We start from the raw sequence: 19,304 nt of genomic DNA, 5'->3' as shown, positions 1-19,304 counted from the left end.
AGTTTGGACAGCACGGTTCTAAACAATTTCTACGCAACTATTTAGTTCTCTCTCTCTTTAGCCATAAATGACATCATTACCATATAGCATGTATACATATTGTTTTGTGCCTTGCTTTTTGCATTTAACAAAATGTCTTAGAAATTGTTTCCTGTCTGTGCAGCTGTATCTGTCTTACTGTTTTGTGTGTTTGTTTTTTTGTCTTTAGGGCCACACCTACTGCATATGGAAGCTCCCAGGCTAGGGGTCCAATTGGAGCTACAGCTGCCATCCTATACCACAACCACAGCAATTCAGGATCAAAGCTGAGTCTGCGACCTACACCACAGCTCTCGGCAACAATGGATCCTTAACCCACTGAGCAAGGCCAAGGATCAAACCTGCATCATCATGGATCCTAGTTGGGTTTGTTACTGGTGAGCCACAACGGGAACTCCTTGTCTTACTGTTTTTGCTGGTGCCTATTATTTCATAATATGTGCATGCCATACTTAGCTAAATGAAAAATGGATATTTTTTGATTCTGAACCATGTACTGGGCTTCCTTTTCCTCTACTCCACTGGCATCTCTTGAGGCTTCGTGCCAGCTGCCTGTTCTGAAATTCTACATAATCATTAACAGCACAGGAGTCCAGTGATTCACATGTGTTTGGCCTGTAGTCAACTCTAAGATCTACTTTTTCTCTCCTGTCTATTTTCAAAAGACTTAAAATACTCTGATCCCATATAAAATCAGGCCTTGAGGAGTTCCCGTCGTGGCTCAGTGGTTAACGAATCCGACTAGGAACCATGAGGTTGCGGGTTCGATCCCTGGCCTTGCTCAGTGGGTTGAGGATCTGGCGTTGCCGTGAGCTGTGGTGTAGGTCGCAGACGCGGCTCGGATCTAGTGTTGCTCTGGTGTAGGCTGGCAGCAACAGCTCCGATTAGATCCCTAGCCTGGGAACCTCCATATTGCTGCGGGTGCTGCCCTGAAAGGACAAAAGACAAAAAAAAAAAAAAAAAAAAAAAAGAAAGAAATCAGGCCTTGAAAAATATATTCACTGACAGGAAAGTACAAACCTAAGAGTATGAGATTGAGGGAATGAGTCTTCTGCCATCTTTTTGTTTTTCTGAATTTGCAGTTCTTTTTTAAAACAACTTATTGGAGTAGAGTTGACTTACAATGTTGTATTAGTTTCAAGTGTACAGCAGAGTGAATCAGTTATACAAATACATATCTCCATTCTTTTTTCCCATATAGGTTATTACAAACTATTGAGTAGATTTCCCTGTGCTATACAGTAGGTTCTTGTTAATCATCTCTTTTATACAGTAGTCTGTATACGTTATTCCCATCCTCTTAATTCCTCCCTCTCCCTCCCACCGTTTCCCCTATGGTAACCATAAGTTTTTGATATCTCTGAGTTTGTTTTCATTTTAGAAATAAGTTGTTTTGTATCATTTTTTTAGATTCCACATATAAGTGATATCCTATATTTGTCTCTGTCTGTCTGACTTACTTCACTCGTTATGATAATCTCCTAAAGTCCATCCACGTTGCTGCAAATGGTATTATTTCATTCTTTTTTGTGGCTGAGTAATATTTCATTGTATATACATACCACATCTTCTTTATTCTTCTGTAATGGACATTTAGGTTGCTTCCATGTCTTGGCTATTATAAATATTGCTGCAATGAACATTGGGGTGCATGTATTTTTTCGAATTGTGGTTTTCTCAGGATAGATGCCAGGAGTAGGATTACTGGATCATAAGGTAGTTCTATATTTATTTTCCTTTTTTTCCTTTTTATGGCTGCACCTGCAGCATATGGAAGTTCCCAGGCTAGGGGTTGAATAGGAGCTGCAGCTGCAGGCCTACACCACAGCCACAGCAATGCTGGATCCTTAACCCACTGAGTGAGGCCAGGGATTGAACTTGCATCCTCATGGAGACTATGTCAGGTTCTTAACCGGTTAAGCCACAATTGGAACTCCTATATTTATTTTTTTAAGGAACCTCCATACTGTCCTCCATAGCGGTTGCACCAATTTACATTCCCCCCAACAGTATAGAGGGTTCCTTTTCTCCACATCCTCTCCAGCATTTATTGTTTATATCCTTTTTGATGATGGCCATTCTGGCTGGTGTGAGGTGATGTCTCATTGTAGTTTTGATTTGCATTTCTCTAATAATTAGTGATGTTGAGCATCTTTTCTTGTGCTTTTTGGCTGTCTGTCTGTCTTTGGAGAAATGTCTATTTAGGTCTTCTGACCATTTTTTGGTTGGGTTGTATGTTTTTTGATATAAAGCTGCATGAAATATTTGTACATTTTATAGATGAATCCCTTGTTGGTTGCTTCCTTAGCAAAGATTTTCTCCCATTCTGTGGGTTGTCTTTTCAATTTGTTTATGCAAAACTCTTAAGTTTAATTAGGTCCCATTGGTTTATTTTTGTTTTTATTTTCATTACTCAAGGAAATGAATTCAAAAAGATACTGCTGTGATTTATGTCAAGGAGTGTTCTGCCTATGTTTTCCTATAAGAGTTTTACAGTATCTGCCCTTATGTTTAGGTCTTTAATCCATTTTGAGTTTATTTTTGTGTATGGTGTTAGAGAGTATTCTCATTTCATTCTTTTACATGGAGCTGTTCAGTTCTCCCAGCACCACTTAACCGAAGAGACTGTCTTTCCTCGGTTGTGTGTTCTTGCCTCCTTTGTCATAGATTAGTTGACCTTAGGTGAATTTGCAGTTCTAAAGCTGGTCAGTCCTGAAGCGAGAGGCCTCCATTGGAGGGAGCAGATTCTTTCTGAAGTCCTGCTCTTGTCTCTTGCATATCCTGATTAAAATGTTCTGTTGTAAAGGTCTTTCTATCTGGAAGACATTCTTGAGATGGTTATGACTTTATTATTAACTATGAGTAATTCACTTTTCAATTGATCTCTGTGCTTCTGACATGCCTCATCAGCATTTGCTAGCTAAATTTATTGAGCCTGGCATCATACTATTATATATACTGTATCAGTCCAGGCCTTGTCATGACAGATGGCTTACTCTAAGGGGGAAATGAGAAGAGAGCTTAACAAAGGGACTGTTTACAAAGGCGTGGGCAAAGTTGAAGGAACCCTCAAGGCATAATACTGTACTCGAAGCCTAGAAACATTGGGAGGCTGCCACCCATAGGCCTGAAGGGGCAGGAAGGATGTGCTTACCAGCACCTCATGGAGCAGCCTAGTGCTGCCTCTCAGGGGGGATGCCAGGGAGATGAGTATCCTGGTTCACTCTTGTCCTACCCTCTAGCGTTTCTCATGCTTCCACTGGACCCAACCCAACTGGAAGCAGGAAAGCAAGGGAACCCATTGGTGCAGCCCATGCAGAAATCCATACAGGAAGGAGTAGAGAGAGTAGGAGAGAGTGGATTCTAGAGAGGTAGAAGGAAGATGATAAGCAGACACATACCATTGCATTTACTCCTTGCAGCAGCTGTATGAGGTAGATCATTTCATTATCCTCCTTTTATAGATGAAGATACTGGAGGTTAGAGAGGTTAAGAACCAGCCAATTTCTAAAACTCCAATTTGAACTCAGACCTGCTGACTCAATAGCCCCACTGTAGTTCAGAATAGCTAAGCTTAAACAGGCAGCTCTGCGGTTGGCTAGCACTCTCAGCTGTACCATGCTAAGTTCTGATTGGTTGGTTAACTTGCTGTCTGATTGATCCAGTTTTCAGGGGTGCACACTTTAGAAGTAGGGGTTCTACAGACAATTTTTGTACTCAAGTAATGTTCGTACTGTATATTTTATATAGCGCCTAATAGTTCTTTTATACATTCTTAAAATATTTTTTTCCATTACAGTTTATCATAGGATATTGAATATAATTCCCTGTGCAATATAGTAGCATAGTAGGACCTTGTTTTATACCTAACCTAATAGTTTTTGTGTTTTTTTTTTTTTTTTTTTGCTTTGTAGGGTCATACCTGCGGCATATGGAGGTTCTCAGGCTAGGGGTCTAATCAGAGCTATAGCTGCCAGCCTAAGCCACAGCCACAGCCATGCCAGATCTGAGCTGCGTCTGCGACCTACACCACAACTCATGGCAATGCTGGATCCTTAACCCACAGAGCAAGGCCAGGGATTGAACTCACAACCTCATGATTCGTTTCCGCTGCGCCACAATGGAAACTCCGAACCTAATAGCTTTTGTTTTAAGTAAAACAAAAATGTCCAGTTGAACATATTCTGCAAATGAAATGCCCAATATCTAATCTTCCCCCTTAAAAAGTCCATGCAGTTTACATAACCAGAACTTGCATGCCAAAGAAGCAACATATTCACATGCAGTGACTGGGTGTTCTGAAATCTTAAGTTAGGTAAAAAGAAGTTTTATTACAGTCTAGCTCCAAGTCTGTGGTCTGGCAAGGCCCTGGCACATGTGAGGTCCAGGGCACTGGGCCAGGGCTTCTTAGCCCTTTCAAATCCTCACTCTCTTTGGGTAAACGTAACAATTGCATGTGCCTCTCTAGCCCTGAGTTGAGAATATGGCTACCTAGGGGGGCATAGTCTGTCCTCTGATGATTGCTACCACCCAAGAGGCTTAATTTCTGACTTGTGTATTGAGAAAGGTAGAGTTTTTTTCCTGAAAATTAAATATGCCTCTTCAAGTGAATACATCCTCCCATTCTAATAAGGCCACTGTTGACATTGGAGAATTGCTGCCCCAGAGCTGATTCTCTTTTTCCGCTTTCTAATTCCCTTCCCCTGTTTATCCACCTCCCAGACATCTAGCATCATGTGAAACATAGAGCATGTGCTGGTACACACTCGACTATGTGATCTAGTGATTTGGAGTCTAAGTTAAGAATTGTGGGAGTTCCCGTCGTGGCTCAGTGGTTAACGAATCCGACTAGGAACCATGAGGTTGCAGGTTCGATCCCTGGCCTTGCCCAGTGGGTTAAGGATCCGGCGTTGCCGTGAGTTGTGGCGTAGGTCACAGACGTGGCTCGGATCCTGCGTTGCTGTGGCTCTGGCATAGGCCAGTGGCTACAGCTCTGATTAGACCCCTAGCCTGGGAACCTCCATATGCCGCAGGAGCGGCCCAAGAAATGGCAAAAAGACAAAAAGACCAAAAAAAAAAAAAAAACCAAAACAAAAAAAACTGTTTGTATGTAAGTCCCTACTTTACTAAATTTGGGTAAAAATATGGTCCCATTTTTTTTTTCAATTTTCTGACGCCCCCACACACACTTTTCTGATTACCAGAAAGTCCAGTATTTCGTTATTGAGGACCTTTTATCCTAATTATCTAAGAATCCTAATGTTTCTTCAGTTCAAAGGGAGCCAAAAAGATAACCTAATCTGAGATCTACCACTGCTGTTGCTCTTGCTGCCACTTGGTGTCACTGTTGAAGACAGGTCCTTTACACTTCAGCAGAGGCAGTCCCTGCTTCGTAGAGTTGTGGTACAAATTAAATGAGCCAATACATTTGACAGCATATAGATGGGTACATGGCACTAAGTAGGCACGTAAGGATTTTTATGTTATGTTATTGGGCCTTAGTTGTATGTCTTATGCAGGGTCTAGACCAGAGGATCCCTGAAACCATCCCAGCCCTGGCACATGGTGAGGAAGAGATGGGGGCCTGCAGGCTGGTATAGTGGCTGGAGGCATGGTTGCACCAGTCTCTGACCCTCTCCAGAGCCTCTGGCTGTCTTAATCCCATTGTCCTGAGGTTGGTCTGCCCTTTGTAGGTGGAGGAGACAACCTGAGTAGCATAGAATTCCTTGTAAATCACCTGATTTGCTCTGGCTCAGAGGAAGAGTTTTGGGATGTTCAGGCTAAAAAAATACTGCCTCAGATCACAGGGCTGGTTGATGGTAGATGGGTCTTAACCAAGATCTTCCTGAATAAAGAACTCGACTCTAAACTCAGGGAGTGTTTGGGCTCACTCGGAAGGCAGTGATCTAGAAAAGAAGGGTATGGCTTGTTTATTTTTACATTCTCCTCATTCCAAGCACAGTGCCTTGTACATAACAAGAAATACCCCTCCTCCATGTCACCTGCTGTTAAAGATAGTCACATGCTCATGAGAACACATGTGCATGCTTGCACACACAAGCACACTTACAAACTCACTCTGCCTTCCACCTCTTGGCCTCTCTTGTTTTCCTACTTTTGGCCACAATAATTAAGAACAACATGCACAGTGTGCATATAAACCTTTTTTTTTCACCTTTGAGTAACTCCTGTTGCTTGACGACTTTAATTGCCAGATTTCACACCTTCTCGAATATGCCTTTCTTGGAAAATGGCAACAGCTTATATCTTTAATAGACTTTGTGAATAGCATGTAAAATATCTCCAATTAGTAATTTGCTTTATTTATTTATTTTTATTTTTTTAGGGATGCACCCATGGCAAATGGAGATTCCCAGCCTAGGGGTCTAATCGGAGCTGTAGCCACTGGCCTACGCCACAGCCACAGCAACTCGGGATCTGAGCTGTGTCTTCGACCTAGACCACAGCTCACAGTAACGCCAGATCCTTAACCCACTGGGCAAGGCCAGGGATCGAACCCGCAACCTCATGGTTCCTAGTCGGATTCGTTAACCACTACGCCATGACGAGAACTCCAGGAATTTATTTTAGATCATGTGGAAAAGATTCACTATCCACATATATTAAAGGTTAATGAGTCATTCATATAAGCTAACACTTTGTCAACCCATTTACTATTTGGGTTGCGTCCTAAAAGTTCATTCATGGGCCAGTTTGTTTCCATGGGGAACTATAATATCTGTTATTATATCATAATATAATTATCCTAATATATAGTATTATGTATTATGATTTATAATGAATACTAATAGCAGTACTAATAGTTGCTACAATTCATTGAGTACCAGGTACTTTACATGCATAATTTGTTTTTTCAGAACAACCCTGCAGGATAGGTACCCATTTTACAGATGAAACTGAGATTCAGTTGAGGAACTTCCTTTTAAGAACACACAAAGTCAGATACATTTCTTGTCCCAAAGATAGCAACTGCTAAAGAAGCAAGGACAGGCCACCCACAACCTGCCTCGCTACTCCCTCTCCCTTTACCAGCTACAGCTGGTGGGTACCAGGCGGCACCTGAGTCAAGGCCAGCCTGGTTTGAAAAAATGAGCTTGGCCCATTGATCTTCCCTTAGGAACTGGAACTGGGAAACATGGAAAGAAGCAGTTAAGTTAGTAGAGCAGGAGCTGAGGCTGAAAGGCTCAATCCATAGTTGTTGAGTGAGCATTGGGAAGGGAAGCTGAGGAAGCCATAATGGGCCATATTCAAGCTGAAGTTTATGGGGGAGTAGCAAGCAGACTTTCATGTAGTGGCAGGGCATGGAGTAACTGGGAGCGGGCCAGAAAGAGTCACATACAGAGAGCAGCCAGGTGGATGCCGAGCACCTGGGGGCCAGGCGCTGCCCCTTCCCTCCTTTCCCCACCTCAGTTTCTGTGCCAGGGTAGCCACAAAATAATCCTTCATCTCTTGAGTTAACTTTAGTTGCAGTTCCTTTCAACCAGGAGAGCCAAATTAGAACTTCAAGCCTTTTAAGTGCTTGAAAGGGGATTTGAACCCCCATTTTGTGGTCTCTACTCTTGTCACTGTACCTGCACCCTATTGCCACATCATAAATGCTGCTCTCGCCCATTGTGGTCCGTGAGCTCACCTCATGTATTGGAAAGAGAACCAAAAAAGACTCCAGTTTCCTGAACCCATGTCTCAAGTCTTGCTTTCAGAGCCTGAATGGGAAGTTTAAGAAAACCTCAGGAAATGAGGAGGTCTCTAGCTTCTAGGGTGGAAGGTGCTACAGTGGGGAGAGCGAGTGGGCGGGTGTGGGGCAGCAGGGGTCCCTGGCGGTGCAGAGGAGAATGGGAGCTCCTCCAGGACGAGGACCGGTCTTATCTGTGCTTTTACCCCCAGTTCTAAGATAGTGCCTGACGCGTATGTGAATGAGTGAATGAATGAATGAGTGAATGAGTGCACGAATGGCAGAAGTGGGGCCCAGCCCCTCTTCACACGTGTGAATCATTTCTCAATCGCATCGTCTCAAGTCCAGGAACACCTGTGTCTATCTCTAAGCCGTTATCCATGCCACAGTATGAGTAGTGTTTTCAGTGACTCGTCACCTTCAGCTTGAAAAATCCTAAAGATGGTGCCGTGATGACCATGGTAAGGACACGGTTCGAAGACGGCAAGTGGATTCCGGATTGCACTGACCCTGTTTGCAAAAACACGGTTCCCTTTGTCTTCCTCTATCTAGAGAGAGTGAGGTTTTCATTTTAAGAGGCTGGCTAAAAAATGCAGAGCCACTTCCTGGGCAGGCTTCCAAGTGACTACATCTCTCTGACAGCGCTCCCCGGAGCCCCAGCCCAAGCTGCCTGGGGCGGGGCCTCCAGCCGCTGGTGGCTGTTGGAGCTACCAGAGGAGCAGTTATCTGCAGCCCGCCAGAAACGCGGTGCTTTTAGGCCCTTCCTGGCCACAGATAACAGCTCTGGCCTTTGGGCCGAGGAGACGTCAGAGTGTGTGATTGGCCAGGCCGGGGTGTGTGGGATACAGATGTCTGCCACACTCCTGAGCATGGCATTCCTTCCAGCTGAGTGCCCCCGGGTGTGGGTAAGTCGGAATGTTTGAAGTCTGCCCTCCCTGATTGTGAGATGCTCAACGCTGAGCATCGTGACTCTCCAAGGGCATGACTTAGCATATTTCTTCATCGTGCTAAGCCTCAGTTTCCTTTTCTGTGGAGCAGAGCTGGAATTATCCTGTGCTGTGGAGGGACAGGAGTACCTAGCCGTCCTTCAGTATTGTGGGGCCTGGGAGACAAGGCGGCCAGGGCATCACATCTAGTACCTGGCGGGAAGTACACGCTGAAGCGCTCTTCTTTCTGAAGCCAGTCCAAAAAAAAAAAAAAAAAGGTTTCAGCGACAACATCCCTGTGTTTATTTATAACAGTCCAATATTTCTCTGAAAGGCTCAGCGGAGGTATTCTACTTCTTCCTCGTACGCGTGTAGCCGGCAGAAGTAAAACTTCAGGGGAAGTTAGTACTACAGGAAAGAAGTTGTTCCGACTCTGTTCCCTTTCTCTTTTTCCCTTCTAGACCCTGACTGCACCCGCCCCATTTGCTGACGAAACCAGCTGCCAGTGCCAAGCACCCCACGAAAAACTGACCATTGCTCAGGCCCGCCTAGGAACGCCAGGTGAGGCTGTGTTTCTTGTTCTCTGGATGGGCCCTGTCCTGGCATCTAAAGCGGCAGGCAAGGCCCATCATTATTTGAGCAGCACTTGCTCTGATTTGGCTAGTCGGATTTAGAGATGACAGCACAGTGACAACGTAGGGTAAACCCCACCCATGACGAAGTAGGCCAACCAAAGTAGCAGAGGAAAAGACAGCGCGGGGTACCAGAGTTGGAGCCCTGGCGCTGCCATTTGCGAGTTCTGCCACCTTGGGCGAGTCAGGAGAATGAACTGAATCTGTTTCCTCATGTGCAGACAGGGACAGTGATTCCTGCTTCACACGGTTTTTATGACAGCTAGACTGGGTTCAAAACACCGCAGCATTTTTTAAACACTGTGAGGTCAGTCTTAGACAAACCTGAGCTACTGTAATTATCATCATTCTTAAAAATCTGTGTTTTGGAACAGTTTCTCCAAGAGTGCCTTAAATTAAAAAGCCTGGGCTTTGCTCTAGGAGTTTATTTGTTCATTCCTTTAGCCTATAGCAGAGATGGAGAGGGAAAGGATTTTAAAAGAGCTATAAGGTGCTATTTCTGTTGCCCAAGGGTTTTCACTATAATTAAAGAGACAAAACTACTAGATAGGAAATAAACCCCACTAGCAGCATGCATGCGGGTGCTTAGGGGTTAAATCATGCAGCCCAGATGATAACTGACAGTGAAGGGTAGATTCATTTGGCATCGAGCAGTCAGGCAAGATCTGGTCCCAGACCTGAGCTGATCCTTTGGAGAGAAGTAAGATTTGTACTCTGTGGGCAGAAAATGGAAGGGTATTCTGGGCAAGTGGAATAGGAATAGCGTAGGCACAGAGATAGAGAGTGAATGGTGGCATTCCAGTTGAATTGGGATGGAGTGAAAAATAAGCCTAGTCCAGCAGGTAAGCCTTGAGCCATTCAAGATGGCATAATTTGATGGTTTCCACTCACCATTGCAACAAAACACCCCAAATTTAATAGAGTCTTTGGGTCAAAGGACAGTTTGCTTAATAGTAACAAGAGATATTAAGTGGTTGCAGTGCACTAAGTTCTTTATATGTATTGTGTGTCATTTGACTGTCACAACTCTATGTGGCTGGTACTTAGAGGATTTCACAGATGAGGAAATGAAGGCTTTAGGGAAGCTGTGACTCTGTAGATCATTTAGCTAGGAAGTGGCCGTGGTTCTCACATTTGAGTCTGCTTCAGAAAAACCTAGAGGGCTTGTTAAAACACAGGTGGCTGGGCCTCACCCCCAGAGTTTCTGATTCAGTCCACCTGGGGTGAGGCCTAAGAAGTTCCCAGGTGCTGCTGCTGCTGCTGCTGGGGGACCGCACTGTGAGAACCATCGGTAAGTGGTGAAGCTGGTTTTCATCTCCAACCTGTCTGTGCTCAAGCCTCATCTTTCAGCCATGACACTGTGTCTCCCCTTTAAGAATAGCTTGGAGGGAGGGATATGGGGAAGAGTTAGTGGACAGGAGTGACTAGGGGTGAGAAAGGTCAGAAGAGGCTTGGGGAGGTAGTTCCGAGTAGCTAAACCAATGTGCAAGGAATCACTTCACAAGTGTGTAAGAGGCAGATGTTGTGCTCACTCTCCCCTACCACTAAATCTGGGGTGAGGCCCAGGCATCTGCAGTTTTAACAAATATCCCAAGTGATTCTGAAGTTGTTGATCTACCCTGAGAAATGCTGTCCCAGCAATAAGTTGAAACGATGCAATGGAAGCCCAGGTGTTACGAAGAGAACAGATTTGACGTCAAGCAAAAGGATGAGCTTTAGGCCTGAGCAGAGAAGGATCCTCCTTTCCTAGGGAGGAAGAAAGGGAATTAGAGCTTACTCGCCATCTGCTAGGTGCTGTGCCCCATACATACTGTATTTCATTTAGTCTTCGCAAAATCGGGCGAGATGAATATTATTGTGTCCTTTCTGCCGGCAAGGCAGATGAGATGTGGAAACCTGAAAAGTGGTTTGTCAAATGGTCTCGCTGGCTGGGTAGAGCTAGGATTCAATCCTGAGTCCCCTTCACCTCATACTCCCGCTTTGTCCACCACAATGGGCTGCCCAGTGGAGCCCAATGAGAACACGCTCAGACTTCAGACTGGAAGATGGAGGGTATGTGAACAAGACAGATGGAAGCTGTGATTTTTTTGTAGTGGCGGGGCCATCTGCATGCCTGCTGCTGTTCCACCAGCACCTAGATGCTCAGTAAATACCTGGTGAATGAATGAATGAACAAAGGAAGAATGAAGGCAAGTTTGGAACAAGAGAGGAGCTCATCATTTGGACATAGGCTTGGAGAGAGTTTGGCCTGATGTGGACTAATCGGCTGAGGTCGAGCACCTGTTTGCTGTCTAACTGCCAAGCGGTTTAAAGCCGGAGAGTCAAGCTGGAATAAGGTGGTGGTGCATTTTGAAATATCTGTATGGTAAGCTCTGTGGAGCACTGGTCACTGCTGGAGGGGTGAGATGGAGCAAAGGTGAACTGTTACTCTCAGAAGAGATCTTCTCCCCTCTTAACTCAGGTGATGGCACTGGGAAGTTATCCAGGAGAATTTGTGATGCTGGTTGGCATCTGGCCGAGGGAGCTTCTGCTAGACATTTATTTAGAACTTCTAAACATCAGTGTTAAAATGTGGTAAGAATGAGTTCCCGTCGTGGCTTAGTGGTTAACGAATCCGACTAGGAACCATAAGGTTTCGAGTTCGATCCCTGGCCTTGCTCAGTGGGTTAGGGATCCGGCGTTGCCGTGAGTTGTGGTGTAGGCTGCAGACTTGGCTCAGATCCTGCGTTGCTGTGGCTCTGGCATAGGCCGGAGACTACAGCTCCGATTAGACCCCTAGCCTGGGAACCTCCATATGCCGCAGGAGCGGCCCAAGAAATAACAAAAAGACAAACAAAGAAACAAACAAACAAAAAAAACCAAAAAGGTACTTGGTAGTGGTTGGAGGGAGTGTTATGGAGAGGATCTAAACAGGATCGTTGGAGCATGGTGCTGTTACTAGAGAAGCTCACAGAGTTTTAAAAATCTTACTGTTTGGCTATTACTTAAGAAAACAAGAAAAACATTATTACTTTGTGGAACTGTTTGATAATTTTCAAGACTAGCAAGCACTTTCCTTTCTGTGGCACTGTCTTGAGCATCCCATCAAAAAGACAAAACAGACGTGTATTGGGGGCCTATAATGTGCTTCAAGATTATAGTTACAACCCACGTCTTTCACTAACTGCTTTACTAGCCCTTTTTATGACTTCATCCGATTGCCTACATTATGTTTCATGGTCTTACGTCTGCCCAGGCAGGGGCTGGTGTATACATTCTAAAAGAGGCAATAACAGACTCTGCTCGTAGCTTTTAGCTTCTGGACCTCATCTGTGAGGGCACAGAGTGAGGAACCTCAAGAACAGGAGGAACTCAGTCATCAGAGTGGGTGGAACTGGCACCTTTGATCTTACCTCAAACTAGTCCAGCTGCGAATCTATGAACCTACAAGGTTTAGTATGTGTTCTGAGCATCAGTCCTCTGCCATGAGATGAAGGAAAAATCCAAGTGACTCTTTCGGAAGTTCCTTTTCATTAAAGCTGACTTTTTTTTTTTCTTAAAGGGAAAACTCAGCTCTGATTTCCTATTTTCCATCACAAAAGGGAGATGTATCATTCTCATCACACGGCGATGTGTGTAGAGTTTTCCAAATTCATTTTTCAATAGCCACCTTAATGAATTTTGCCTTATTTCCATGCCCCCTGTACTATAATTTATTTATTTTTCTTTACAAACTGTTTTTTTAAGCTGAAACTTAAGTATTTTAAAAGCAAACATTAGCCATTATCATTTATTGAAAACAGCATCACTGGTTCTGAGTGGAAGGAAATTATAAAGTTTATGTAAAACTATAAAATACATAACTATTAGATTTTTAGAGATTAATTTTTGTCTCATTTTTTTGCACATCAGCTGTATACAAAAAGAATTCTAGTTACCATAGTTACCGGGCATTCAATAATTGTCTCTCTCTCTTTTTAAAAAAGACTCCATATTGGTGTGTAGTTTTCTAGAAGGCATCATGAGTTAGAAAAAAGAGCGATGGAGTTTGGTTTGCCCTCAAACTTCATCTTAAATTGGTTGGATGATGTTGGGTAAGCTGCTCAGTTTTGCTGAGCTCCCATTTGCCCTCCTGTGAGAGAGAATAGTAGAGTGGACTTAAAGTTGATGGAAAGATTAAGTTCAATACATGTGCTTTGTAAATCATAACATAAATCATAACATACATATATATATATATATATTTGTCTTTTTGTCTTTTCTAGGGCCCCACCCACGGCATATGGAGGTTCCCAGGCTAGGGGTCTAATTGGAGCCTACGCCACAGCCACAGCAACGCGGGATCCGAGCCACATCTGCGACCTACACCACAGCTCATGGCAACAACACCAGATCCTTGACCCACTGAGTGAGGCCAGGGATCGAACCTGCAACCTCATGGTTCCTAGTCGGATTCGTTAACTACTGAGCCACGACAGGAACTCTGATCATAACATATTTTAAGGCAATATTAATAAGCTATATTTACAAAGCCATAGTCTGAGTTCCTTTGCAGTGCAGTGGGTTAAGGATCCAGCCTTGTCACTGCAGTGGCTTGGATTGCCGATGTGGTGTAGATTCGATCCCTGGCCTGGGAATTTCCACTTGCCATGGGTGTGGCCAAAAAAATCAAATTAAAAAAAAAGCCATAATAAAAAAATAAACAATAAGCCTTTTATTGTTGCCTGAAACTGAAAAATACCAAGAAACACTGTATTATGCCCTACAAAAATGTGAATTCAGGTGTAATGTAGTTGTTGAAGGCCTCGTGTATGGTATGTGTATGTTTAACTTTTTCACCAACTACCACACTGCTTTCCAGTGTGTTTGTACCATTTGACATTCCCATCAGCAGTGTGTGAGAGTTCCAGTTGGTCTCTATCCTCATAAACACTTGGCATATAAAATTTTTTTAAATTTTTAGCCATTCCCGTGGGTATGAAGTAGTCTCTCAGTGTAGCTTTAATTTGTATTTCCCTAATGACTAATAGTACTGAAGATCTTTTCCTGTGCTTGTTTGCCATCTGTGTATTTTCTTTGCCAACGTGTCTGTTGAAATTTTTTGCCCTTTTAAAAATGAGTTATCTTATTATTGAGTTTTGAGAGTTCTTTATATATTGCAGATTCAAGTCTTATATCACATATACATTTGCAAATATTTTCTCCTTAACCTTGCCTTTTCATTTTTGTAAAAATGGCTTTTAAAGAGTAAAGCTTTAAATAAGGGTTAATATAGACTTTTTGTTTGTTTGTTTTATAGTGTGTCCTTTTTTGGTTCCTATTTAAGAAATTTTTGTCAAACCCAAAGTCACTAGGATTTTCTCCTGTTTTCTAGAAATGTTACAGTTTTAGCTTTATATTTGGGTCTGTGATCCATTTTGAGTTAATTTTTATATATGCTGTGAGATGTGTGGTAAGCATAGCCCCCTTCACTGTTCCATTTATTTAAAAAATGCTGAATAACTTAGGGAAATTTGGAATGTAAGATCCAGGAAGTTAAAATAATCAGATATTACCCACAGTAGTGTATGATGGTCATTATTTGTATCCATGTTTTTCAAGCAAATGTTCAGCATCGTTTTGATGTTACATGCAGTTTGTTATATTCAAATTATTTGAAACATGGTAATCATGCGGTATAAAGATATACATTTTGCCAGAACATAACTGTTATCTGATATACCTTGCTGTGATCATTCAGGATAAACAAAAAGTTACTTGAAATACTTTAAAAAATTATGATAACCTGTGGGCAGAAAGTCTAATGCCATTGTATTCATTCATTTCTATGCTGTATAACATATTACCACAGACCTGGTGGCTTAAAACAAGGCACATCCATTATGTCATAATTTCCATGGATCAGGAGTCCTAGCCTGGCTTAGCTGTGTCCTCAGCTCAGAGTGTCACAAGGCTGCATTCAAGGCGTCACTCAGGGCTCAATTTTCATCTGGAAGCTTGACCAGTGAGAGGTCTGCTTCCTGGTTAGCTTGAGTTGTTGGCAGGATTTATTTCCTAGTACCTGTAGGACCAAGGATTTATCTTCTGGCTGACTGTCAGCCAGAGACCACTTCAGCTCCTAGAGGCCACCTGCATTTCCTTGCCATGTGGCCCTCTCCAAATATGGCGGCTTGCTTCTTCAAAGCCACCAAGGCACAAAGAACGAGTCTGCTAGCAAAATGGAGTCATATATACTATAACATAATCATGGGAGTGACAGCTATCATCTTTATCATATTCTCTTGGTTAGAATCAAGTCATGGGTCCCACTCCCACTTCAAAGGGAGGGGATTGGACAAAGGCTTGAACACTAGGTGGTAGGGATCATTGAGAGCAACTTTAAGTTCTCCCCACCATGGCCATGGAATAGATGTGCTCTATCTTTTGATCATTGCCAACTTCTAGCTTCACAGGCTAGTGGCTCCTAGCACAGACCCTGTGGAAAGACCCCGTATGCCTAAAAGGATGTCCAGAAAAATCTGGAACAAAAGATTAAAACAAATATACAAACTAACTTAAAAAGAAACAGACTATTAAATATTACGGAGGATTTCAAACATTCACAGAAATAGAACAGTAGAGTGAACCATCATGTGTCCACCACCTATACCTAACAACCACCATCATGTGGCCAGTCTTGCCTCACCTACTCTCCCCTATTGAATTTTTTGAAACAAAATCCCAGGCATCTTATAATTTCATCCGTAAATATTTCTGTATATATGTCTTAAAAAAATAAGAACTCTGTTTTTTAGACATAACCATTATACCATTATCTCACGTAAAAAATGAATACTAATTCTTTAATATAACCAAATATCCAGTGTTCCAATTTCCAGTTGTCTGATGTCATCACTTATTTATACTTTGAACCCAAATCCAAATAATGTCTATACATTACAGTATGTTGAGGTGTTTTTTAAAATATCTTTCAATCTGCAAGTCCCCCTTCCATCTCTTTGTCCCTCTTCTTTTTGTCAAAGGTTGTCTGTAGAAGAGATCAGATTTTGGGGTTTTTTGGGTGTTTTTTTTTTTTTTTTTTTTTTTTTTTCCCGGTTCTGCAGAGTTTCCCAGTCTGGAAATTGCTGACACACTACAATTTTTAAAAGTGTGAGCTTATGGCAAAATCAACTCCATAAATACTCTTCAAAGATTTACTAAATGGCCTTTTTCTCAGTAATTATGTTGCCTTTCTTCACTTTTCTTTCCTCCTTGCTTCCTGAATTTATTTATCTTGATCACCTCTGCATCAGTAACAGAAAGTTCTGCAAAACTGCCATCTGCTTTCCCCTGGGGTTTATATTTTAAAACAAAATTTTCTGAATTGAATTCAAATTGAATAAGAGCATTGAAACCAAGGATCTCTCATTAGACAGTTTGTTATTTCAAAGTATTTTTTTATTTACCGTGCCTTATTTAGAATACAGTATAATCCTATGAAGGCAATTCTGTTTGTTCAAAATGGTGTATAATTGGGAATAATTGCATTTCCTTATCTGACATAAAGTCTCTTGAGTTTTCTTATTAGCGAAGATTATTAGAAACATTGTACCATCTGAATCTATTAATATTCCTTTTAATTTATAGTCTAAATTAATGTGGTTGTACTACAACAAGAAATAATCACAATTTAAAGTCTAAGTCTTAAAGTTTGCACTTTAAAAAAATGTTTAATGTCCATATAATACATGCATGTAGTTTTAAAAGGTAGTAGGACTCTTCGGCTTACAAAACAAACAAACCAGAAATCCCTTTCCCTCCCTGTCTCACCCCTGGTTCTTGTTCCCTGTAGGCACTTGCACTTGACAGTCGACTTTGCAAATAGTTGTTGACATCTCTCATCCAGTGTCATTGCCTTTCTTGTTTCCTCTGCCCTTGGGGGGATTATACATTTTTAATTCTTTCTCTGTAATTCTTGGGGTGTTGAGGAAGTAGAGATAAGTATGGGTGTTCAATTCGCCATGTTTAGTGTGAAGTGTGTCATATTTTCATTTTCCAGTTCCTTCATTGAGAGTCCAGAATGGTGTAAATGTTGACACCCAACCCCTCTAATTCCCAATGTCTCCCTTTTATTTGAGGAAGTGGGTCTTTAGACCATCTTCCTTTGTTCTTTTCGTCTGCTACTCTTCTTTTTTTTTTTTTTTGTCTTTTTGCTATTTCTTGGGCCACTCCCTCGGCATATGGAGGTTCCCAGGCCAGGGGTCCAATCAGAGGTACAGCTGCTGGCCTACTCCACAGCCACATTAGATCCGAGACGCGTCTTCGACCTACACCACAGCTCACGGCAACGCCGGATCCCTAACCCACTGAGCAAGGCCAGGGACCGAACCTGCAACCTCATGGTTCCTAGTTGGATTCGTTAACCACTGAGCCACGACAGGAACTCCAGCCCATTCACTCTTGACCTTTCTCCCTACGAATGACTGTAGTGTGGGTTTCTTGCCTCCAGCCCTGAGCACCACCCCCACCCCACAAGTAACTTTTACTCCCTGACTCTCCTCTCTTTGGGGCATGTGCCCCCAGCCTGTGCCTTAAGGTACCAAAGAGGGTAGGGGGAAATCTTCGTGCAGTGGTATGCTAGTGAATGTTTAATAATTGACTCTCCAGAGAGAAAGAAGTCATGATGTGAGCATGTGCCAATTTCCATGGGGTCAGTTCTCCTCCCAAGGCTGATTTCACGCTGCCACAGTGACTTGGAAGAGGTGCACAACACAGCCTTTGGGAATGGAGCTCGGGGGGTCTTCATTCAGAGCTGCCAGACTCAAGGATCAGGTCATTTGTCCTTTTTGTTGAGTTCCTCAGTCACGTCTGCCTTGGTATTCCTGCTGTGCTCACTCTGCCAGCCTTTTGGTTATGCCTGGTCTGTCTGAATCTGCCAGCTCAGACACCTGAGACTCCACTCAGGGTCAGGAAAACTCCCCAGTGCTCTGTAGTTAAAAATGTGTGTTCCAGGTTGATCTTAAATTTGCCATATTTTTACTCTGCTTTGATGTCCTCAGAAGAACCTCTTGATAAAATTAATTCCATGCACTAATATGGAACTGATAGTATGTAAACATTGTGTTTCATCCAGGTAAAGCTTCTTACAGTGCTTTACTGACGGAAGCATCAGGTAACTGAGATTCCTTATTCTGCACTTTGTTGATGATGTTTTATTTTTCTTCCACAGTTGACAGACCTGTCAGAGTATATGCAGATGGAATATTTGACCTCTTCCACTCAGGTCATGCAAGGGCACTTATGCAAGCAAAAACACTGTTTCCCAACAGCTACTTGTTGGTAGGAGGTAAGAAGTCCATTTTCTTTTTGTCTAGAAAACTCTTGTATAATGTGCTTCCTGAAAAGGACCCCTTTCAGGCTTCCATCTTTAAAACCTCACATTGTTAATGCTCTCAGTTGAGCCCATATTGGGTTACTTGTTTACTGTCTAAAATTTAAAATGACATTAAAAAACCATAGGGGAAATGACATCATGAGCTTATAAACCATTGATTCCCAGAGAAAGACAGAGTAATAATTCCACCAAGGGTAACTGCTTCATGTTTTCCACTAATGCCTTTCTTCTTGTGTTTGAGGCATGATCCAATTTCTGTTTCTGAAATTTTCTGGAGGGTTAGGAGAAAAGCAATATTATTCTGATTTCAAATCTTGGAGACCTTAGGGGATTCAAGATGATTATTGGCAAGATCATTCCCTTTGCTTTGTGTGACCCACAGCACTTGGGACAATGTTGTGCTAATGGTAGTGGCTTACAACAGTCCTAATTAATTGAATTTATGCCTAGTGTGTTAAAGAAATAGAGGTTTGGAGTTTCTGTTGTGGTTCAGCAGAAACAAACCCTCCTAGTATCCATGAGGGGTGGGTTTGATCCCTGGCCCTGCTCAGTGAGTTAAGGATCCGGCATTGTCATGAGCTGTTGCATAGGTTGAAAATGTGGCTTGGATCTGGTGTTGCTGTGAGTGTGGCTTTGGCCAGCAGCCGCATCTTCGATTCAAC

The 19,304-nt window shown here is 42.7% G+C and overlaps 1 protein-coding gene across 6 annotated transcripts in view; it reads left to right on the top strand.

Moving 5' to 3' along the window:
* PCYT1B (phosphate cytidylyltransferase 1, choline, beta) overlaps positions 1 to 19,304 on the top strand; it is a 137,313-nt gene that overhangs the window by 50,519 nt on the left and 67,490 nt on the right. For 3 of the 6 annotated variants that reach the window (XM_013986017.2, XM_001927679.6, XM_005673506.3), the window contains exons 2-3: positions 9,120 to 9,219; positions 18,478 to 18,594. In XM_013986017.2, coding sequence (XP_013841471.1) covers positions 9,120 to 9,219; positions 18,478 to 18,594 — 217 coding nt within the window. Of the gene's footprint in view, positions 1 to 7,885; positions 8,638 to 9,119; positions 9,220 to 18,477; positions 18,595 to 19,304 lie in introns of those variants that run through there. The other 3 variants (XM_021080539.1, XM_021080540.1, XM_005673503.3) reach the window with 3 other exon arrangements.

Source organism: Sus scrofa, chromosome X, assembly GCF_000003025.6.
Source record: "Sus scrofa isolate TJ Tabasco breed Duroc chromosome X, Sscrofa11.1, whole genome shotgun sequence".
Classification (NCBI taxonomy): domain Eukaryota; kingdom Metazoa; phylum Chordata; class Mammalia; order Artiodactyla; family Suidae; genus Sus; species Sus scrofa.
Note: the sequence above shows the minus strand (reverse complement) of the source record. Positions and strands in the feature narration are given on the sequence as shown.